At 43.6% G+C, this 24142-nt stretch overlaps 1 protein-coding gene across 2 annotated transcripts in view; it reads right to left on the bottom strand.

The window, feature by feature from the left end:
* poc1b (POC1 centriolar protein B) overlaps window positions 1–24142 on the bottom strand; it is a 74750-nt gene that overhangs the window by 50108 nt on the left and 500 nt on the right. Inside the window, exons 2-11 of one of the 2 annotated variants that reach the window (XM_035790057.2) lie at window positions 23864–23948; window positions 23527–23698; window positions 22973–23152; window positions 21371–21478; window positions 21001–21116; window positions 20697–20830; window positions 17730–17798; window positions 17097–17249; window positions 16831–16911; window positions 15987–16430 (exon numbers count right to left, since the gene is read on the bottom strand). In XM_035790057.2, coding sequence (XP_035645950.2) covers window positions 16371–16430; window positions 16831–16911; window positions 17097–17249; window positions 17730–17798; window positions 20697–20830; window positions 21001–21116; window positions 21371–21478; window positions 22973–23152; window positions 23527–23698; window positions 23864–23948 — 1158 coding nt within the window. In that variant the 3' untranslated portion in view covers window positions 15987–16370. Of the gene's footprint in view, window positions 1–15986; window positions 16431–16830; window positions 16912–17096; window positions 17250–17729; window positions 17799–20696; window positions 20831–21000; window positions 21117–21370; window positions 21479–22972; window positions 23153–23526; window positions 23699–23863; window positions 23949–24142 lie in introns of those variants that run through there. The other variant, XM_035790056.2, reaches the window with a different exon arrangement.

Raw genomic sequence — 24142 nt, 5'->3', positions numbered from 1 at the left:
TTTTGATCTACCCACACAGTTCACCAGGCTACGTCCTCTCCCCTTCTCACTGCCTCCACACTGGCTAATCACAAGTAGCACAGCAGAGGCAGCCTAACTAATGTTCACAGAGAAGTCAAATAGATACATATCACACTGATACATGGCTGGTGATGGTGATGAAAAAATATACAGAATCAATAGTTACATATTGGGATATTATTTTCGACGATATATCGTTTCGTTTTGACATGCTTGTTCACTGTACCTGCACCAAAACTCCAGCATTTCCCTTCATTGCGTGTTCCCCATCTTCTTAAATAGGGACACAATTTGTTTTCAGCACTTTTATGTCCATGACTGATTAAAACTCATGGTTCTCTGTTGTCACTCTGCACCAGACATATGGTGAGCAACATGCTTGAACCTCAAATCACACTATTCATTCACAATACATATAGAAACGTGTGCGTCGCAATACATTGCATATCGGCACCTAAGTATTGTTATATTTTGGTATTGTGACGGCCCAAGCTGTTGATTAGTGTTTAAAAATGGTTTAGGGTCAACAGCCATGTACCAGGGAAAAGATAAAGCAGTGCCATGTAAAACCGCACGGCTGGTGAACTGCGGGGTGCTTCCGTTTTGAGGAGGGGTCACAGTGTTGTGGCCTGGTGATATTTATGGATGCCAGCTATAAGGAGGTGCTATGGAACCCCTCACACAGCTACTGTACATAAACATGATTCACAAATAGACTAACGAGGTCTCAGAAATACACAGATGTAATGTACAAACTGTGGTGCTTTACAGGGAATTTTATTATTAAGGTCATGAACTACTACTAGCTCGATGGCCTTCGTATCCTCCTATACACATCATTAGAAAAAGAGATGGAGAAGGAATGAAAAGGAGAAGAGGTTTCAGCCAGTACTTCAGACAGCAACCAATAACCATGAGGAATAGCTCCACTACTTCAGTGAGCAGATTACATTACAATCAATATCTGTACCATCATCAAAATTACAACGCCTGTCCTGACTGACACCAGTTCTATTCTCATCTTCTAACCAAGGTAGCGATAGATAAAAATCAGTAAAAAAAGACAGAAGGAGTGGAAAAACAAAGAGTGCCTCATTGGCCTTTGAGGTCCCCAGCCGACAGAATACCTTTAATAGACCTGTGGGGCTATATTTAGCCCTCCTGTGTCGACTTACTGTCAGCGCATTTCAGCAGAGGCCCCTCCGGACACAGCATGTACCCTTGAGAGAGCAGCAGAGAGAAAGAGAGCGGGAGGGAGGGAGGCAGAGCCTTGTGTAGCTGAGGTGATAGCTGATGCTATGCAAATTTGTTATGATTTTTTAAAGCAGTGTGACAGATGTCTTTTTTTTAACGATATACTCGTACAGTACAGTTAAAACACATCTGTAGAGACCCTTCAATGATCAGAAGGCAAAGGAAGGTTGAGAAGCAAATTCTGATTAGTGAGACATAGCCAAAGCACACGAGAGAGAGAGACACACTTGGCTTTACTTTAACCTTAAAGGAAAAGCAAGTTTGGCTGCAAGCAATTGGCTAAGTAGGGGGAAGAAAAGCCTAGTTTAAAGACAGCCGTTCTGCAGTCCTAGGTGAGACAAAAAAAAATGCGGCCCATCAAAGAATAGTCACAGTAAACAAAATGACATTTAAAAAAATGATAAAATACGTATTTTTCCAGATGTTGAAGTTGTTGAAAGATGTTGAAATTAAATTTAGATTCTGAATGAAAGGTGAAAAGATGTCTTTGAAATCAGGTTCATTTTCATTTCTGGATGAAAGTTGAAAATGTAATTTACAGTGGTTGCTCCAATAAAAGTTTAGAATTTATGCTGCAGGATTTAGAGGTAATTTGTGGTTTAGTACGATACCCTGCGTCACCACTTTCTCCAGACCAGCGCAAGGACAGTTAAAGCACTGATTATGCTTTTGGGTCCTACTGAGTCTCTGACAACGAATGGGCGACATAAACCTAAATAGAAAATAATTGTGTACGACTTCAATATTACTTACTAAAACTGTTGTTTACACTAAGGTTTTTAACCATTTTATTTTGGTCTTACTGTAGTACTGTAGGCCACTCCCAACTGGGCATGCTGTACAGTGCCTGAGTGGTGCAACGGTCTAAGATGCTGCATTAGCAGTGCAAGCTGTGAAGCTACAGATGCTGGTTCAATACCAGTGCCCGTCCTCGACTGTGAGACCCATGAGATGACTGTACACTTCTGGTTTCTCTCCCTCTAAAAACAGGGAGAGAATAACAAATTGTCTTTATTTACAAATTAGTAACAATGTCTCACCCCATGTTCAGAATGGCCTTTTTCCTCGCTCATTTTAAGTTATTTGAAAACAAAGCAATTATTATTAATTTAGAATGACAAAAGCTCGTTGGATATTCTAACAGATATATTATTAACCCTGTAATTAGCAGGACAATATACGTTTTTCATATTGTTCATGGCTCCTGAGTGGTACACAATGGGATTGCCTTGCAGTTCTCCAGCTTTATCCACTGAAAGCGTTCAAGGCACGAGGGCAGGGGGCACGGGATGGGCCGCAGAGCCACGCACAGAAGACGGACCTAGCCCATGGGGAAGGGAAGAGGAGGGAGGGGGAGGGGGGTGGACCCCCACACTGGCAACACTTTAACCTCTGCGCACGGAACCCGCTAGCGGGCTGAAATTCCACAATTTCGCAACATAAATAGTAATTAAAAACATTCATGAAAATACATGTATCGAAAGCCTAGAATCTTGCTAATCCAACTGCGCTGTCAGATTCAAAAAAGGATTTACTGCGAAAGAATACGATGCGATTATCTGAGCATAGAGCCCATAAAAAACAACTATTTTAACCAGCACAAGGGTAACATAATCAACCTGCATTAAAATAAATAGTTTCCCTTTGACGATCTTCGTCCGTTTGCAATTCCAATGCTCATTGTTACACAATGAATTATCTTTTGTTTGATAAAAATCAGTTTTTATAGCCTAACACGAACCATTTTGTGAACCACTTGTGTAGTGAATTCCGTCTCATTCCATTTGAGACGACACATTCCAGGTAAATGACCCACACAGAACGTGACTTTTCCAGTCATGTTTGGTTTCACTGCAATCAACTGGTTTGTTTGTAACACAATCATACCTGATGGGCCATTTCACGGGATGTATTGACTGAAAGAAACCGATTTGAAGACAACAAGTAATGACATTGTGCACCAATGATTTGCTCGCTGTTTCGTTGATTGACTGTCTTTTAACCCAATGACCACTGATCGTCTTGAAATCTAGCTGGGTAGATAGCCAATGAGCTGAGCTAAACGGCAATATGCCATGTTTATGTGTTGCAAGACCAACCCATGTAGTAAGCTCCAGCGTAAAGAGAGTCATGCGCTATTGAATTTTCATACCGGAATGAGAAACACATTACGCATTGCATTGTTTGGTGAACGCGCAGATTCAGTTGTTTATACATCAATCATTATGGCGACTAAGTCAAGTCTAGATATACAGATGTACACACAACCTTAGAATAAGTTGATTGGGAAGGTGAGACAGATTGTTGTAGGACGCTTCATTTAGCGATTGTGGAGGAATATTTTAACGGGAGAGGACATCGTTTTGGACTGGTAAGTTCTTATCATGCTAATGCCCTTGTTTGAAATTAATAATATAAAATATAATTTGTGATTTTTATTTTATTTTAGAAGCAATATATAAACATTTAATGTCATGAAATGTGAGATGTGTGTGTCTGCCGCCCCACCCCAACCCACATGAAATAGCCTATTTGAGGCTGTTGAGGAGAGGGCAGGACCACATCAATGGCCAAAGTGAAATGGAGTCAGTAGATACAGCTGGTCTGTTGTAATATAATAAAGACAGTAAATCTAGCTGAAATGTCATAATATAAGAGACAGTAGATCTAGCAGGTAATAATAATAATATAGTAATATATTCAACCTTCAACTCTCAATATATATCTGTTTATTATACCTGTTGATACAGGGCTCATATATGAAACTATTCTAACGGAACATTTTCTTTCACAGTGACACTGACTACGAATGGGAGTCCTATCCGGTGTCCTGTGTGAATTTAAGTATGCTCTCTCTAATTCTCTTTCTCTCTCGGAGGACCTGAGCCCTAGGACCATGCGTCAGGACTACCTGGCATGATGACTCCTTGCTGTCCCCAGTCCACCTGGCCTTGCCGCTGTTCCAGTTAACTGTTCTGCCTGCGGCTGTGGAACCCTAAACTGTTCATTTTTACTCTTGAGGTGCTGCCCTGTTGCACCCTCTACAACCACTGTGATCTCCACCTGGCACAGCCAGAAGAGGACTGGCCACCCCTCATAGCCTGGTTCCTCTAGGTTTCTTCCTAGGTTTTTGCCTTTCTAGGGAGTTTTTCCTAGCCACCGTGCTTCTACACCTGCATTGCTTGCTGTTTGGGGTTTTAGGCTGGGGCTATATAAATTGATTTGATTTGATAGAGGACTGAGGATCTTCCAAGTGTGTAAATAGTTACCAATGTTATTTTGTAAATGTGTATATATATATATATATATATGTATATATATATATATATTTTTTTTTTCATACATTTTTTAATCAAATTTTTTCTTCATTTTTTTCCTCCTCAATTTTTTTTTTTTTTTTTTTTTGGGGGGGGGGGTGTTAGAATACCATTTTGGTATTTTGTAAATAGTTATTTGTTTCAAAATGTATACCTTCACCAATTTGGCCACTTGGGTACATTTGGGCTATTTGTGTGGGACACCTGGGTGACTTTATGATAAATGTCATGTTGGAAGTTATCATTCTGAAACTTTGCACAAGTACGGTTGCCCTTTTATATTTTTCACTGAAATTGTCCCCATCATCCTATCTGAATGTTTGTTTTATCTTGTTCGTTTTAAAGATAAAACAATGAAAAAAAACAATTTTTATTATTGTATCTAAACCAGATCTATTGTGTTATATTCTCCTACATTCAATTCACATGTACACAAACTTCAGAGTGTTCTTTCAAATAGTACCAAGAATATGCATATCCTTGGTTCTGTGCCTGAGCTACAGGCTGTTAGATTTGGGTATGTCTTCAGGCGGAAATTGCACAAAGTAGGGGGGGAGCTGTAAGAGGTTGAGAAGCCCTCCTGTTCCCTACTCATTACCTGTATTAACTGCACCTGTTTGAAGTCATTACCTGTATAAAAGACACCTGTCCACACACTCAATCAAACAGACTCCAAGCTCTCCACAATGGCCAAGACCAGAGAGCTGTGTAAGGACATCAGGGAAAAATTGTAGACCTGCACAAGGCTGGGATGGGCTACAGGACAATAGGCAAGCAGCTTGGTGAGAAGGCAACAACTGTTGCAATTATTAGAAAATGGAAGAAGTTCAAGATGACGGTCAATCACCCTCGGTCTGGGGCTCCATGCAAGATCTCACCCCGTGGGGCATCAATGATCATGAGGAAGGTGAGGGATCAGCCCAGAACTACACGGCAGGATCTGGTCAATGACCTGAAGAGAGCTGGGACCAGTCTCAAAGAAAACCATTAGTAACACACTACGCCGTCATGGATTAAAATCCTGCAGCGCACACAAGGTCCCCCTGCTCAAGCCAGCGCATGTCCAGGCTCGTCTGAAGTTTGCCAATGACCATCTGGATGATCCAGAGGAGGAATGGGAGGTCATGTAGTCTTATGAGACAAAAATAGAGCTTTTTGGTCTAAACTCCACTAGCCGTGTTTGGAGGAAGAAGAAGGATGAGTACAAAACCAAGAACACCATCCCAACCGTGAAGCATGGAGGTGGAAACATTCTTTGGGGATGCTTCTTTGGGGACAGGACGACTGCACCGTATTGAGGAGAGGATGGATGGGGCCATGTATCGCGAGATCTTGGCCAACAACCTCCTTCCCTCAGTAAGAGCATTGAAGATGGGTCGTGGCTGGGTCTAGAAAATCTTTGGAGGGAGCTGAAAGTCCGTATTGCCCAGCGACAGCCCCGAAACCTGAAGGATCTGGAGAAGGTCTGTATGGAGGAGTGGGCCAAAATCCCTACTGCAAGTGTGTGCAAACCTAGTCAAGAACTACAGGAAACATATGATCTCTGTAACAAAGGTTTCTGTACCAAATATTAAGTTCTGCTTTTCTGATGTATCAAATACTTATGTCATGCAATAAAATGCAAATTAATTACTTAAAAATCATACAATGTGATTTTCTGGATTTTTGTTTTAGATTCCATCTCTCACAGTTGAAGTATACCTATGATAAAAATTAGACCTCTACATGCTTTGTAAGTAGGAAAACCTGCAAAATCTGCAGTGTATAAAACACTTGTTCTCCCCAATGCATCTCTGTATTTTGAACTTTGTGGATGGGGCCTCCCCAGTGGTGTAGCTGTTTAAGTCAATGTAAAATGCGTTGCTACAGATACCCGTGCCGGCCGCCACCGGGAGACCCATGAGGCGGCTTTTGGTTTTAATTTAGAATCCTCTATATGGAATTATTGGAGGAGAGTCAATCATAATTTATATACTGTCGGCGACGTGAGTCTCACTAGTGTTGAGTAATGTGCTGTTAAAGGTGGTGTAGGTCTTATTTAAAGAGCATAATGAAGTTAGAAGCAATAGGATTAAGCAAAACCTTCAATTATTTTAGCACAGTTTCGCGCTGCTCTGAGACAATTAAACCCCGGTCTCCCACGTGCCTGCATTCTCTAGTACAGCCACTATTGAAAGCTATCAAATGCTTCTCAAAGATGCCCTCTGGTGGTCAAACTAGCACTAACTAGCATAAAATGGAACCAGTGGTTCACACTTAAATAACGTGCCATAGAACTTCTGTGGCATCATGCAAGCTGCGCCGTAGTACGCTGAAACTTTTAAAGGACTAACCACTATATAGACATCTATGTTTGGGCCAAAATCAAGGCTGATCCAGACCGGAACAAAACCTGAAACAAACGTCTATGATTTAAGATTTGGTCCGGAGATAGACCAAAAACCAACGTCTAGCTAGACAGGACCAAAAGGCATCAGCGTCGGTCCGTGCTTACAGAATTACACGGAACCCAAACGGGTGCGTGAGTGAGCCAGCGTGCATAAATTTGTCTAACTACGCCAAATGCGATCATGACACGCAGGTTAAAATATCAAAACAAACTCTGAACCAATGACATTAATTTGAGGACAGGTCGAAAAGCATTAAACATGTATGGCAATTTAGCTAGTTAGCTTGCACTTGCTAGCTAATTTGTCCTATTTAGCTAGCTTACTGTTGCTAGCTAATTTGTCCTGGGATATAAACATTGAGTTGTTATTTGACCTGGAATGCACAAGGACCTCTACTCCGACAACTAATCCACACATAAAACAGCCAACCGAATCGTTTCTAGTCATCTCTCCTCCTTCCAGGCTTTTTCATCTTTGGCATCTAACTTCCATAGTATTACCACGACAACCGGCAACAAAGTTTCTTTCAATCACCCACGTGGGTATAACCAATGAGGAGAAGGCACATGGGTACCTGCTTTTATAAACCAATAAGGAGATGGGAGAGGCAGGACTTTCAGCGCGAGCAGCGTCAGAAATAGAAAGGAGTTCTATTTTAGACCTTGGAGTCGCAGAAGCTCGTTGGCGCGTGAGAGCAGTGTGGGTGCAGTAATTGAACAACATGGATGTCTGAATGTATTTTGCGACGCTCGCGCACGCGACGTGTCCAGTCTGGTCAGCATGTTATTGACTACAGCAGGGATGGGCAACTCCAGTCCTTGGAGGATGGAGTGGTGTCACACTTTTTCCCCATCCCTAGTCAACACAGCTGGTGAAACTAATTGCATTATAAAACTAAAGATCATGATTAGTAGATTATTGGTTTCAGCTGTGTTAGCTGAGGCAGGGGCAAAAGTGTGCCACCAATCCTTCCCCAGTGTACTGGAGTTGCCCATCCCTGGCATACAGTGTTGCCTGAAATGTAAGCTTAGGTATGCCCATCCATGTGGTAGGTCCAACATTTTTAAAACAATCCATTGAATTGGCTTTATTAATCCTGATTCTTGTGACTAATCAATTTAAACTCAATATCAGCAACCCAAATGTATTAAGATGAGTTAACCTGAGCCTATTTGCAACGTGTTTAAACATCGGGAAATGTAGAAGTAGCATTCTCTTCTTCGCTATGATCAGCTTGAAAAAAATACAGATACAAACTTGAAACCACTGATCATGACAATTTAGCCCACGGGATGAAACTCCGGGACAGCAGTTGTGAGGGGACTGATTGTCCATGTCATGTATTTATTTTATTTAACTAGGCAAGTCAGTTAATAACCAATTCTTATTTACAGTGACGGCCTACACCGGCCAAACCTGGACGGTGCTGGGCCAATTGTGCGATGCCCTATGGGACTCCAAATCACAGCCGGTTGTGATACAGCCTTGATTGAAAAAGGGTGTCTGTAGTGACGCATCAAGCACTGAGATGCTGTGCCTTAGACCGCTGCGCACTCGGGAGCATTTTACTTAGACCGGTCCTGTTTTTAGGATACACTACATGACCAAGAGTATATGGACACCTGCTCATCAAACATCTCATTCCAAAATCATGGACATTAATACGGGGTTGGTCCTCCCTTTGCTGCTATAACAGCCTCCACTCTCTGGGAAGGCTTTCCACTAGATGTTGGAACATTGCTGCAGGGACTTGCTTCCATTCAGCCACAAGAGCATTAGTGAGGTCAAGCACTGATGTTGGGCGTTTAGTCCTGGCTCACAGTCTGCATTCTAATTCATCCCAAAGGTGTTCGATGGGGTGGAAGTCAGTCAAGTTCTTCCACACCGATCTCAACAAACCATTTCTACATGGACCTCACTTTGTGCACAGGAGCATTGTCATTCTGAAACAGGAAAGGGCCTTCCCTAAACTGTTGCCACAAAGTTGGAAATACAGGTTTGTCCAGAAAGTCATTGTATGTTGTAGCGTTAAGATGTACCTTTACAGGAACTAAGGGGCCATGGCTCTCAGGAAAAACAGCCCCAGACCATTGTTTCTCCACTAAACTTTACAGTTGGCACTATGCAGTCGGGCAAGTAGCATTCTCCTGGCATACGCCAAACCCAGATTTGTCCGTTGGCCTGCCAGATTGTGAAGCGTGATTCATCACTCCAGGGAACTCGTTTCCACTGCTCCAGAGTCCAATGGTGGTGAGCTTTACACCACTCCAGCCGATGCTCGGCCATAGAAACCCATTTCATGACGCTCCCGACAAAGTTATTGTGCCGACATTGCTTCCAAATGCATTTTGGAACTCGGTAGTTAGTATTGCAACCAAGAACAGACCATTTTTACACGCTACTCGCTGTAGCACTCAGTGGTCCTGTTCTCTGAGCCGTTGTTGCTCCTAGACGTTTCCACTTCACAATAACAGCACTTACAGATGACCAGGAGAGCTCTAGCATGGCAGAAATTTGACAAACTAACTTGTTAGAAAGGTGGCAACCTATGACAGTGACACATTGAAAGTCACGGAGATCTTCACGAAGGCCATTCTACAAAAAATGTTTGTCTATGAAGGCCGCATGGCTGTGTGCTCGATTTTATACACTAGTGTGGCTAAAATTTCCAAATCCACTCATTTGAAGGGGTGTCCACATGCTTTTGTATATATAGTGTGTTTGTTAACATCTCGGTGGATTTTTTATTTGATTGGGCAACCAGTTAGGCTATTTGACCTGAGAAGTTATGTAAAAAGTATCTCCAGCCTGTAGACTACAGAAAAGGCCACATACTCTTTCTACTATATCATATTCTGCTACATGATTTACCTTAGATTATTTTTCTGACTAAATGTTGGAGTGCCTCAGCGATTCATATCTCCAAAAGTACCCCAGAGAGGCGTGCTTGGAATCGACAAGATAAATATTTTGCGCCGCTGCCTTTGACAAAGTGGGCACTGCTTATCATAGGGCGCCATCAGCACTCACCTAAAAAAAAGCCCATACGCCACTGGATGAGGGAAATTGTCATTGTATTTGGGCAGAATTATTTGAGTTTTTCTGTGTTGTTGGAGATGGGTCTTGGTCAGTTTAGTTCAGAAAATGCCGGCCTTGTCAATCGATGTGCAGCCACCTAATCCTGCCTCATAAGCGGCCCAGCATTGGGTATTCCAAGGCAGCAGCACAGCCCTCAAGCAACAGCCTGCCTGCTTCCTCTGAGTGAGTGCTCACTGCATAAGGGGGAAATGAGGAAGAGAGAGACTGAGTGAGGGAGGGAAGGAGAGACCGAGAAAATCCTACTAAATTAGTGACCAGGCTTGCCCCGCCTGCCTCTTTGATGAATGAGATCATGTTTGGCCACTCACATGATGTCAACGCCACAGCGACTGCAGTGTGGGCTGCTTGGAGAGAGAGGGCCGATAGAGGAATACCAGACGTATACAGTGTCTTGTGACGTTTTCCATTTTGTCCCCTCCATCACCAGATGATTGACTAGTTGGGAAATGTTGCGTAAACCTCAGTTACAGGAACACCACCTCCACAATAAGTACATCACAGAAGAGCAAAAAGGACAATGTTGTCGATATGCAGGCCTTTGTGTTACTCAGAGAGATGGTTCATTCGATCAATATCTTTACAGGACCTGAAAAGACAGCGCATTCATTGAGAGAAATCATGTTCATGTTGGAACATCAGAAGTCTAAGTGCATAGAACATACACAGAATATTTATTTTAAGCATAGTGTTGTCATGACGTTGGCCTGGGGGGGGTAGGTTTAAGACAACCATAAATACCTCTTCCCCCTCTCTCTACCCTACTGAAGTTACATTTGCAAAACCCTTGGTTAACAGAGATTCTGAGAACATCAGAAGGTGGGGGGAAATGAACTATATTCTGGTAGTCCGACCAATGGAACATATGCGGTGGTGCGTAATGAATATGATGTCAGTTCGTTTGTCATCAGACATTCCCATCAATGATAAGATGACATAACTCTGATGTGTAGACTTTCCACTGTAGAGTTTATCGGATTCACATGGAATTGTTGTTCGATTTAAATGTTTGAATATGAAATTATTCGTGATGGGATGAAATGTGATTTTAGCTTCTAAAATGTGAGATTTGGGTTTTCATAAGACAGGGCTCTGCTCAAATCAGTGGCCCGCCCCTGTGGAGGGACATGGGCTATAAAACACGCCCTCCTCTCCCTTCCTTTATAAGCCCTTGACGACAATATAACCTCTTCCGAGGACGACGGTCCTATGTCAGAATGGTTCAGATAATAACTACAGAACGAAGCCAACATCAGCGTGAGCTTTGGTTGCGAATGGTATGAACTTTGAACTCTTATTCACTACAGAAGTGATACCTCCTAGTCGTTGAGTTAGCAACAGCAGCTGCAAACGAGGGTTAGGAAGGAACAGAACGAGTATCCCATCTATCACCCAACGACGTTACTAGAACGTGTTCAACTGACAACCAGAGACATTCTTCAAAGGATTCGGTTGGGCAACACGGCCTTCCATCTACCACCAACCTACCGAAGCACAGCTCAGAGTAAATATTTATTGCATTTTGCTTTTCCAAATGGGCGGTAATTTAGAATGCATAAGTTACTGTATTTACGATAGCACAGCTTCTTCCCTTTGTTCCTCAGTCTTCCCGCTCTTTCACTCAAACCCAGCCCCTTTTCTTTTATGCAACAAGCTATCATATCTGTTCCGCCCGCTAGGGATGTTTTCCTTTACGACGTCATTTGTAATCAAGTTATGATTTAATTGTGTAACTCTGATTAGTTAGGTATTTAGTAAATAAATAATTAAACCCAATTTTGTATTGCTGATTCGACTTGTTAGCCAGGGTTCGTGCGGATAACCAATAATTTATAACTTGAGACCGAAATAAGATGAGGATTAATATTGACTGCTATTGATGTAAAATATTACTAGGTCTTTAAGAGTTTATTCGGAAGATAACAGCTCTATAAATATTATTGTGGTGCCCGCCTCTAGTTAATTACATTTACATGATAAGCTCAATCAGGTAATATTAATTACGCAGAAATTATTTTATAGAATAGCATGTCATATCACTTAATCCAGCATAGCCAAAGACAAGACAGTGTTCACTCCCAGGCGGTTAGGAGGAAGTCTCTAAGATAGAGCTTGGACAATATGGGCCATTAGAACAAGATAATTGACAGCTAAAACATTGAAAGCAGTAGTGGTAGTTCAGGTTAACACAAAAAGTAAACTGGTGCACACTAATGGCATGATAATTGAGGCAAATATATTGTAATACAGATGAGGGCCTATAGTAGTTTGGTACACATCCCTCAGTGTATTTCTCTGCGAGCTGTCCTCTCCTGGTGGAAAGTGAATCTTGCTCCCCTGGGGACTGTGTGTGTGTGTGTCTATCTGAAGCCACTTCCATCATGTCTGGTCACTCATGCTTTTCTATCCACAGCACTTAAATCTGGTATCCACACCTCTGGGCCATCCAATATCCTGTATTTCCTGTTCCTACTGCACAGGACGGAAGCTTTGGTGCTGGCAGATTCTTGTTTACACGGTTGCATGACAAAAGAAAAAAAATTGTATTACATCATATTGCCATTTGCTCTGGACTAATTTCACGCCTGCCTACTTCATGTAGTTCAGTTGATGTGATTTCAATTGAATGCAATTTCAGTTGACACTCAAGGTACACTCCCTTTGTCTCAGCCACAAACCCAGAGAGGAGGCGGAGTGAGATGACAGACAGGCAGGCGAGGGACACAGCAGAGCAGTGAAAAAACATGAACGCACCATTTGCCTTTGAGTCATCACACACACACACACACACACACACACACACACACACACACTCTGGGTGGCACAGCAAAAACCCTGGTTCAAATCCAGACTATATAATGTCAAGGAAAGAGGCACTGAGTTTGAAGGTAGGCCTAAAGACACATCCACAGGTACATCTGCAATTGACTCAAATTATGTCAATTAGCCTATCAGAAGCTTCTAAAGCTATGACATCCTTTCCTGTAATTTTCCAAGCTGTTTAATGGCACAGGTAATTTAGTGTATTAAACTTCTGACCCAATGGAATTGTGATACAGTGAATTCTAAGTGAAATCATCTGTCTGTAAACAATTGTTGGAGAAATTACTTGTGTCATGCACAAAGTAGATGTCCTAACCAACTTGCCAACACTATAGTTTGTTAAGAAATTTGTGAAGTGGTTGAAAAACGAGTTTTAATGACTCCAACCTAAGTGTATGTAAACTTCTGACTTCAACTGTACATAAACTTGTTTTTTCCCCCCTCAATCTGAGCGCTCTGGAGCAGGTTTTCATCAAGGATCTGTACTTTGCGCCGTTCAACTTTCCCTCGATCCTGACTAGTCTCCGAGTCCGTGCTGCTGAAATACATCCCCACATCCAGATGCTGTCACCACCATGCGTCACAGAAGGGATGGTGCAAGGTTTTCTCCAGACATGACGCTTGGCATTCAGGCCAAAGAGTCAAGTCTTGGTTTCATCAGACCTGAGAATCTAGTTTCGCATGGTCAGAGTCCTTTAGGTGCCTTTTGGCAAACTCCAAGTAGGCTGTCATGTGCCTTTTACTGAGGAGTGGCTTCCATCTTGCCTCTACCATAAAGGCCTGATTGGTGGAGTACTGCAGAGATGTTTGTCTTTCTGGAAGGGTCTCCCATCTCCACAGAGGATCTATGGAGCTCTGTCCAAGTGACGGTCGGGTTCTTAGTCACCTCCCTCACCAAGGCCCTTCTCCCCTGATTGCTCTGTTTTCCTAGAGCTGGCTGCCTGGCCAGAGTCTTGTTGGGTCCAAACTTCTTCCATTTATCCTCTCTGGGATATTCGGGATGGTAGCGTCCCACCCCGCCAACAGTCAGTGAAAGTGCAGGGCACCAAATTCAAAACAAATCTCATCATTAAAATTCCTCAAGTATTTTACACCATTTTAAAGATAAAATTCTCGTTAATCCAGCCATAGTGTTTGATTTCAAAAAGGCTTCACAGCGAAAGCACCACAAACAATTATGTTAGGTCACCACCAAGTCACAGAAGTCACAGCCATTTTTCCAGCCAAAGAGAGGAGTCACAAAAAGCAGAAATATATATATATTTATATTTATAATTAATCACTACCCATCAGATGACACTCATAGGATTTTATGTTACACAATACATGTTTTGTTCGATAAAGTACATATTTATATCCAAAAATCTCATTTTACATTGGCGTGTTATATTCAGTAGTTCCAAAACATGCAGTGATTTTGCAGAGCCACATCAATTTACAGAAATTGAGCGAGCGACAGACAGACGGTGCGAGCGAGCGTCAGACAGACAGAGACGGTGCGAGCGACAGACAGTGCGAGCGAGCGACAGACAGTGCGAGCGAGCGACAGACAGTGCGAGCGAGCGACAGACAGTGCGAGCGAGCGACAGACAGACAGACAGTGCGAGCGACAGACAGACAGACAGTGCGAGCGACAGACAGACAGACAGTGCGAGCGACAGACAGACAGACAGTGCGAGCGACAGACAGACAGACAGTGCGAGCGACAGACAGACAGACAGTGCGAGCGACAGACAGACAGACAGTGCGAGCGACAGACAGACAGACAGTGCGAGCGACAGACAGACAGACAGTGCGCGCGACAGACAGACAGACAGTGCGCGCGACAGACAGACAGACAGTGCGCGCGACAGACAGACAGTGCGCGCGACAGACAGACAGTGCGCGCGACAGACAGACAGTGCGCGCGACAGACAGACAGTGCGCGCGACAGACAGACAGTGCGCGCGACAGACAGACAGTGCGCGCGACAGACAGACAGTGCGAGCGACAGACAGACACAGTGCGAGCGACAGACAGACACAGTGCGAGCGACAGACAGACACAGTGCGAGCGACAGACAGACAGACACACAGTGCGGCGACAGACACACAGTGCGAGCGACAGACAGACAGACACACAGTGCGAGCGACAGACAGACAGACACACAGTGCGAGCGACAGACAGACAGACACACAGTGCGAGCGACAGACAGACAGACACACAGTGCGAGCGACAGACAGACACACAGTGCGGCGACAGACAGACACACAGTGCGGCGACAGACAGACACACAGTGCGAGCGACAGACAGACACACAGTGCGAGCGACAGACAGACACAGTGCGGCGACAGACAGACATACAGTGCGAGCGACAGACAGACATACAGTGCGAGCGACAGACAGACATACAGTGCGGCGACAGACAGACATACAGTGCGGCGACAGACAGACATACAGTGCGAGCGACAGACAGACAGACAGTGCGAGCGACAGACAGTGCGGCGACAGACAGTGCGGCGACAGACAGTGCGCGCGACAGACAGACAGTGCGAGCGACAGACAGACACAGTGCGAGCGACAGACAGACACAGTGCGAGCGACAGACAGACACAGTGCGAGCGACAGACAGACACAGTGCGAGCGACAGACAGAGACAGTGCGAGCGACAGACAGAGACAGTGCGAGCGACAGACAGAGACAGTGCGAGCGACAGACAGAGACAGTGCGAGCGACAGACAGAGACAGTGCGAGCGACAGACAGAGACAGTGCGAGCGACAGACAGAGACAGTGCGAGCGACAGACAGAGACAGTGCGAGCGACAGACAGAGACAGTGCGAGCGACAGACAGAGACAGTGCGAGCGTCAGACAGAGACAGTGCGAGCGACAGACAGAGACAGTGCGACGACAGAGCGAGCGACGACACAGAGCGGCGGCGACAGAGCGGCGGCGACAGAGCGGCGGCGACAGAGCGGCGGCGACAGAGCGGCGGCGACAGAGCGGCGGCGACAGAGCGGCGGCGACAGAGCGGCGGCGACAGAGCGGCGGCGACAGAGCGGCGGCGACAGAGCGGCGGCGACAGAGCGGCGGCGACAGAGCGGCGGCGACAGAGAGACAGGAAAAGGAGTATAGTACATGCAGCCAGACCGTACTTTTTAAGCCAAAGGCAGTACTCACAGTGCAGAGACAGGGGAGGTACAGAGAAGCTCTTTGCTGCCTACATGGATGAATGGAATCTGCATATTCAGTAGGCATGTTGTTCCCACATCATGTACTGTGATAACATTAACTCAACACACCATCAACAAAGATGCTGGATGCTACAAACAATGCCATGTTAAACTGTCTGTCCACAGCACACCCATTTAGGCCAATCTGGCATGAATGAACACATGAACAAACTCATGAATTAATGAATAAACTACATATTACTCTTCAACAACCACAGAGAAGCCCAAGCTGCCTACAGTACAGTGCTGCTCTGTTTGTCAACCTAAAACAGCTCGCTGGTATTGTGAACTCCTTTGAGTGCATTGTGGGTCAGGGCACTGCAATGGAGAGCACACACAGAGAAGGTGTTGATAATGCTGTTGTCACCAATGACACAATTAAACACTGGTCTGTATCCCCACCTGGTGGACTATACATGTTACACATCGTGAAGTCTACCTGGGAACCTCAGACAGTACACACACACACACACACACACACACACACACACACACACACACACACACACACACACACACACTTGTTCATTAGGGCACACAGTAAAGGAAAATTAAAACAGTTTGTTATTGGAAAAGACCCTGTTTCATACAGTTTTAGAGTGGTTCCTTTTGGTTCATGCCTACTGAAGATGACTCGGTTATAGCCAGATGAAACGGACATCTGACTGTGCCGATTGGCTGTGAGGGAGATCGTGCTGGTGGGTAGAAGGGTTCTTACCGTAGTGGCTGTGTAGAGGGTCTGGCCCACCTCTATGACAGCCGGGGCAGTGGTCTGGGTGTCTGCCACCATGGGACTGATCTATGGGGAGGAGAACAATGGTCACAACAGTGTGAAGCATTTGGAATACAAAACACCACCTGTATACAATGCATTATGGATGCATTTATTGGAATATGAATTTGACATGTCTGAATCAAATGTGAAGTCAGTGAGAAGATGATTGTGTTTATCCATGTGTTGTTATGTCTGTGTTGCCCTCTGACCTCTATAGCCCCAGACTGGGCGGAGTGGAGGTGTGGTCCTCGAGGGTAGATGTCTGTCAGGTGAGGAGGGGGGTCGGGGCTGACCCGCTGGCTGTGTCTGCTCAGGACCTCACGGTAGTCAAAAGAATCAAAGTTGGTCTTCCACATTAAAACCTGGGGGTGGTAGGTAGACTCGCGGTTAAGAGCGTTGGAAGGTTGTTGAGACGAAAGGTCGCTGGTTTTCTAATCCCAAAGCAGACTACGTAAAAAAATCTGCCGATGTGCCCTTGAGCAAGGAACTTAACCCTGATTGTTCCTGTAAATGGCTCTGCTAAATGACAAATGTAAATGTTGATAGATGTGAGCCATTAGGGCAGGAAACCAGCTCATCATTGCAAATAAGTAGATTTTTTTATTTAACTAAATTAGTTAAGAACAAATTCTTATTTACAATGACAGCCTACCCCGGCCAAACCTTCCCCTAACCCAGACGATGGGAGAATATGATACTCTGTCCGGAGTATACAGAGATCTAGTACCTGCATTTTTCCAATAAGAAGACTGATCAGATTTAGATTATGCAGAAAACTATTTTGCTGGTGTTCCCTACTGAGCTATCTGCTTCCCTCCATACCATGAACACAGTCCACCCACCTGAGCATCACAACCCCCTGAGGCAAAGAAGTCTCCTCCCCTGGAGAAGGCCACAGCCAGGACAGGACCCTAGGAGTCAAAACAACTAAAACACTTCAAATCACAGACACTACAACATAAGATAAGACTAGAGACCATGACAGCTCCTTGCTTCAGATGTTCAGATCATAGAATTGTATTTACTTATAATAATAATCTAGCAATTCTATTTCTATAGTTCAGATGGGTACGTCTATAGAAACGTTTGTGATCATACGCACGTCCCCAGGTTCTGGGCTAATAAAGAATGCCAGTAAAGAACAGGAAGACTTACACACCGTATACGCTCCCAATTCACTGCTTTACTGACTACATTTCCAAAGAGGATCTTTGTCAGGTCGAGTGCTCACAGCCCACCTCACATGACCATTACACACACACACACACACACACACACACACACACACACACAGTGGGTGAGGAAACAATTCACTTTAATTAAATCACTTATATTTGGCATCATTCCGTGTTCCACAGAAGACGTGGTATACTGGATCAAGTGTATTTGTGGTCTATGCTATATAGGAAAAATAAGCTAAATAAGCTCTGAAAACAAGGATAGCGAAACAAGGAGTAAAATCAGGACGAGAGGCTGACCGATTATGGTTTTTCAACGCCCCCCCAAAAAAGCCGATACTGATTAATCGTCATATATATATATATATATTTTTTTTTTTTTTTTGGTGAAAAACCATAATCGGTCAACCTTACTTTCTTCTCCAACAGTTTGTTTTTGCATTATTTAAACCAAATTGAACATTGAATATATATATATATATATATATATATAAAATGTTTTGTAATAATGACAATTACAACAATACTGAATGAACAATGAACAATTATTTTAACTTAATACATCAATAAAATCTATTTAGTCTCAAATAAATAATGAAACATGTTCAATTTGGTTTAAATAATGCAAAAACAAACTGTTGGAGAAGAAAGTAAAAGTGCAATATGTGCCATGTAAAACAGCTACCGTTTAAGTTCCTTGCTCAGAACATGAAAACATATGAAAGCTGGTGGTTCCTTTAAACATGAGTCTTCAATATTCCCAGGTAAAAAGTTTCAGGTTGTCGTAATTATAGGACTTTCTCTCTATACCATTTGTATTTCATATACCTTTCACTATTGGATGTTCTAATAGGTACTTTAGTATTGCCAGTGTAACAGTATAGCTTCCGTCCCTCTCCTCGCTCCTACCTGGGCTCGAACCAGGAACACGTCGGCAACACCAGCCTAATCTCAGGAGATGATAGGCTTGAAGTCATAAACAGCGCAATGCTCGAAGCACAGCAAAGAGCTGCTGTCTAACCGAGTAAAGTTCTGTTTGAATGAATGCTTACGAGCTGCTGCCTACCACCGCTCAGTCAGACTACTCGATCAAATCATAGACTTCATTATAATAACACACAGAAATACAAGCCTTAGGTGATTAATATGTTCAAATCCGGAAACTATAATTTCGAAAATAAAATGTTTTTTCTTTCAGTGAAATACAGAACCGTTCCGTATTTTATCTAACGGGTGGCATCCCTAAGTCTAAATATTGCTGTTACATTGCACAACCTTCAATGTTATGTCATAATTATGTAAAATTCGGGTAAATTAGTTCGCAACGAGACAGGCAGCCCAAACTGTTGCATATACCCTGACTCTGTTGCACAGAATGCAAGAGAAGAGACACAATTTCCCTATTTTAATATCACCTGCTAACATGAATTTCTTTTAACTAAATATGCAGGTTTAAAGATATATACTTCTGTGTATTGATTTTAAGAAAGGCATTGATGTTTATGGTTAGGTAGATTCGTGCAAAGATTGTGCTTTTTTCGCAAATGCGCTTTTGTTAAATCATCCCGTTTGGCGAAGTTGGCTGTCTTTGTTAGGAAGAAATGGTCTTCAGAGTTCGCAACGAGCCAGGCGGCCCAAACTGCTGCATATACCCTGACTCTGTTGCATAGAACGCAAAAGTAGTGACAATTTCCCTAGTTAAAAGAAATTCAAGTAAGCAGGCAATATTAACTAAATATGAAGGTTTAAAAATATATACTTGTGTATTGATTTTAAGAATGCCGTTGATGTTTAGGTACACATTGGTGCAACGACAGTGCTATTTTCGCGAATACGCTTGTTAAATCACCCGTTTTGCGAAGTAGGCTGTGATTCAATTATAAATTAACAGGCACAGCATCAATTATATGCAACGCAGGACAAGCTAGATAAACTAGTAATATCATCAACCATGTGTAGTTAACTAGTGATTATGTTAAGACAGATTGTTTTTTATAAGATACGTTTAATGCTAGCTAGCACCTTACCTTGGCTCCTTGCTGCACTCACATAACAGGTAGTCAGCCTGCCTGTCTCCTCGTGGAGTGCAATCGGCCATGATCAGTGTCCAAAAATGCAGATTACCGATTGTTATGAAAACTTGAAATCGGCCCAAATTCATCGGCCATTCCAATTAATCGGTCAACCTCTAAATCAGGACTCTTAATAAGAGAAAGCCTGTGCATAATAATGGAGGCTCATCACAATATCAGCTCTCTGAGAGCAGTACACTGGTATTGAGCTTCCAGAGTAATCTAAAAAAATATTTATTTTTCTAAACAGTTGCCTTGGTTTAAACTTGGACCCATATGACCATATGTACCTGTGTGATTAATTATAGATTGACTATGTGCAAAAGTGAATTGCATTGTTTCCACACCCACCATGTGTCATGTGCGTAATGGTCATGTGAGGTCAAAAGCGTATATTTGGGGATGTGAGCACGCAGTCAGTTTGACCTGATGAAGATTCGTTTCGGATTGGGAGCATAAACAGTGTACGGTCCTTCTTGTTCTTTTCAGATGGGCGTGTCCACATACTGTAGCATAAAGAACAGCCTTAGCGTGGTCCTAAGTGTGGCCTAAGCCTTACCTTGTGTCCGTGGAGGGTGTAGATGAGGCGTCCCTCCAGCAGGTCCAGGATCTTCACTGTGCTGTCACTGGAGCCACTGATCATATAGTTTCCAGACGGGTGGAAGGAAAAGCAATTGATCCCTGAACTGTGGACTGATACCAAAAAAAGAGGTTTGTGTGTGCAGACATTGAACCTGGCCTCTCTAATACAGGGAGATTGGTTGCCAGGTGTGTTTCTAGTAAAGTACACTCTAAAATAGAAAAATGTCAGGCAACCAGGCTGTCATTCAGTAGAATTCTTAAGCCTTTTAAAAGCTTGTTACCTTGGTAATGCTGGAGCAGTTTGTTTGTCCGTATGTCCCAGATCTTCAACGTGTTGTCTGCTCCTGAGGATGCTATGCAGGTGCCACTGGTGTTGAAGTCTACAAATGTTGCTGATCTAGGAAGGCAGAGGGAATAGGCTACTACTTATCAAAGGTGTCAACCATGTTCTGTGGTTCCAAATATAAAATGCAATACAACAGCACCACCAAGTGGTCATGTAGAAAACCCTTGAGTGGTTAGACTCCCCTCCCTCCGACAGACAGTCATGTTACATCAATATAAACTGACTTTATTTTATTACATATGCCAAATAAAACAATGACAGGTTTAGTATAGCCTTCAAATATATAAAATAAGTATATTTCTTACCCTCCATACTCTGTGAAGCAGTTGATGCACTGTTTGGTGGAGGTGTCCCACAGTCGCACTGTGCGGTCGTCACCACAGGAGGCAATTAGACGGCCGTCAGGAGAAAACCTGAATGACAAAACAGTTATAGCGCAGACAGACCAACAATCTCCATCAGTTGTGATGGAGGAGAAAAAATTATATCGAATCAGTTACATTTCGGGATATTATTTGAGGGTATATCATATAGTTTGACAATATTGCAATATTAATTTTGCGCTAGTTGGCTGTACCTGCACCAAAACTCGTAGTATTTGTCCTTCATAGCTTGTTCACCATCTTCTTAAATAAAGAACCAATATGTTTTCAGCACTTTTAGTACCATGACTGAGTATCATGACTAGTTCTCATGGTTCTCTGTTGTCCCACTGCAGCAAACATTTGGTGAGCAACATTTTTGGAATATGGAAAATGTCTAATCTGTTTCCCCCTTTAGGGACTGCAGGGTTCAAATGCCAGTGTGGCCGCATCACTTACAAAGTTACATACATAAACTTTCTGGAAGAGATTTACATCTTTCCCTTTCAAGACGATTTGATACACATCTAGCTAGACACATTGGGCTCCGATACCATACGTTTCAGTTTGAGGAAAAAAATCGATGCAGATGACCAAGCTCACCTGTGTGTGTGTGTGTGTGTGTGTGTGTGTATATATTATATTTATGTATATGGTGTATGTAGGCACCTAAGCTGAGCCATAAAGGAAACTGGGCAACAAACCACCCCATTAAAAGTTAGTGGAGGGGGGGGAGCAATGTTTGCTTTTTGTCTCTCACTCAACATCAACAGAACAAAGGAGATTATCGTGGACTTCAGGAAACAGCAGAAGGAGCACCCCCCCCCATCCACATCGATGGGAAAGCAGCTTAGATGATGTAAAGTTAAGTTCCTCAGCTTACACCTCACAGACAATCTGAAATGGTCCACCCACACAGACAGTGTACCCACACAGACAGTGTAGTGAAGAAGGCACAGAAGCGCCTCTTCAACCTCAGGAGGATGAAGAAATTTGGCTTATCATCAAAAACCCTCAAACTTTCACAGATGCACAATTGAGAGCATCCTGTAAGGCTGCATCACCGCCTGGTATGGTAACTGCACAATCCCATAAACGCAGGGTTCTCCAAAGGGTGGTGCGGTCTGCACAACGCATCACCGGGGGCAAACTACCTGCCCTCTAGGACACCTATCGCACCCGATGTCACAGGAAGGCCAAAAAGATCATCAAGGACATCAACCACCCGAGCCACTGCCTGTTCACCCCGCTACAGTCGAAAAGGCAAGGTCAGTACAGGTGCATCAAAGCTGGGACCGAGAGACTGAAAAACAGCTTCTATCTCCAGGCCATCAGACTGTTAAACAGCCACCACTAAACACAGAGGCTGCTAAAACTCTTCAGTGAACCGAAAATTCATAACGTTTGAGTCGATTTTCTGACCAATGAATGCTACATTTAGCTCAGTATGGGGTCCCGCAGACCGATGCATATTGATGAATCCTTATAGCCCTACTTTATTGTGTAAACCAACCACAAACACATAGACAGTTGTTGGTTCAGTACCTGGCGCAGCGGACCCAGTTGGTGTGCTGGTTGAGTGAGTAGACAAAACGTTGTCTGTGGACACTCCACACCTTGACAGACTTGTCGTCTGACGCAGTCACTAGCCTCTGGCCGTCGTGAGAAAAGCTGACACTGCGTACTGTAGCCGTGTGGGCTTTGAACACCATCGACTCTCCTTTACTGAAGAACACACAAGAAAGAAAGAGAAGTGCTCAGAGAGAGAAATATGGGTAACAAACATCTAAAAGCAATGCACTAAGGTGAATCTAGTAGGTAATGTTCAATGCTGTGCGAGGAGACATTAAAGTTGGGTAGGCACTAGCTACAGAATACAATATCTCAGGTTGTTCAAATGTCAATGAAGTTGGGTAGTCTAGGTACTAGCTAAAGGTTGTTGCGATCTTAATGTCAACTGTCAGAGACTGCATGAAAGTGGCCTCTAAAGCCAGGTGTGGATGTGGTCCTCTGTTGCTCAGTTGGTAGAACATGGCTCTTGCAACACCAGGATAGTGAGTTCGATCCCCGGGATATGAGGTGCTTCTCTCTCCACTCACATGCTGGGCGTCCACAGCCGTACAGTCTTGTCCTGGGATGCAGAGACGACCAGATCTCCTGCAGGGGAGAACTGGACCCCTGTGATGACATCTTTGTGTCCAAAAAAACGGAACGCCCTGGCCTTAGGGTTCAGATTCCAAATCATCAGGGTCTTATCTGCAGACCCTGAGGCTGAGAGGAGCATGGATGGAAACACAATGAACATCTTGCCAACTCATTGTGAAGCCAAACATGACAATTCATTAAGGAGCTAGTAAGGGAGCAGAAACAGACTGGTTAGTAGGCTAAGTAAAGACATGATGCAATAGGGATTTGTGGTGTGTTGTGGATCTATACCCAGCTGTTTGTGTTTGGAACTGAAGTCTGCACAGGTGACAGCATCTTTGTGGCCCTTGAAGTGTCGCTCGAGGGTGGGGTCCTCCTGCAATGACAGAGTTCACCACAGGGTCAGGTATGGCTGGCATGCCAAAGTTGCCAAGTATGAGAAAACATTGAATGCCATACTATACAACTAAAATTGTGTTAGCTAAATGTACTAGTTAGGTTGAGTTAGGTTGCATGCTTTAGGTTGAAGGAAACTACTTCACTTTAATTAGTTATGCATCACAGACAATC

Source organism: Oncorhynchus keta, chromosome 17, assembly GCF_023373465.1.
Source record: "Oncorhynchus keta strain PuntledgeMale-10-30-2019 chromosome 17, Oket_V2, whole genome shotgun sequence".
In the NCBI taxonomy this organism is placed as follows: Eukaryota; Metazoa; Chordata; class Actinopteri; order Salmoniformes; family Salmonidae; genus Oncorhynchus; species Oncorhynchus keta.
This window is presented reverse-complemented; position numbering and strand designations above follow the sequence as displayed.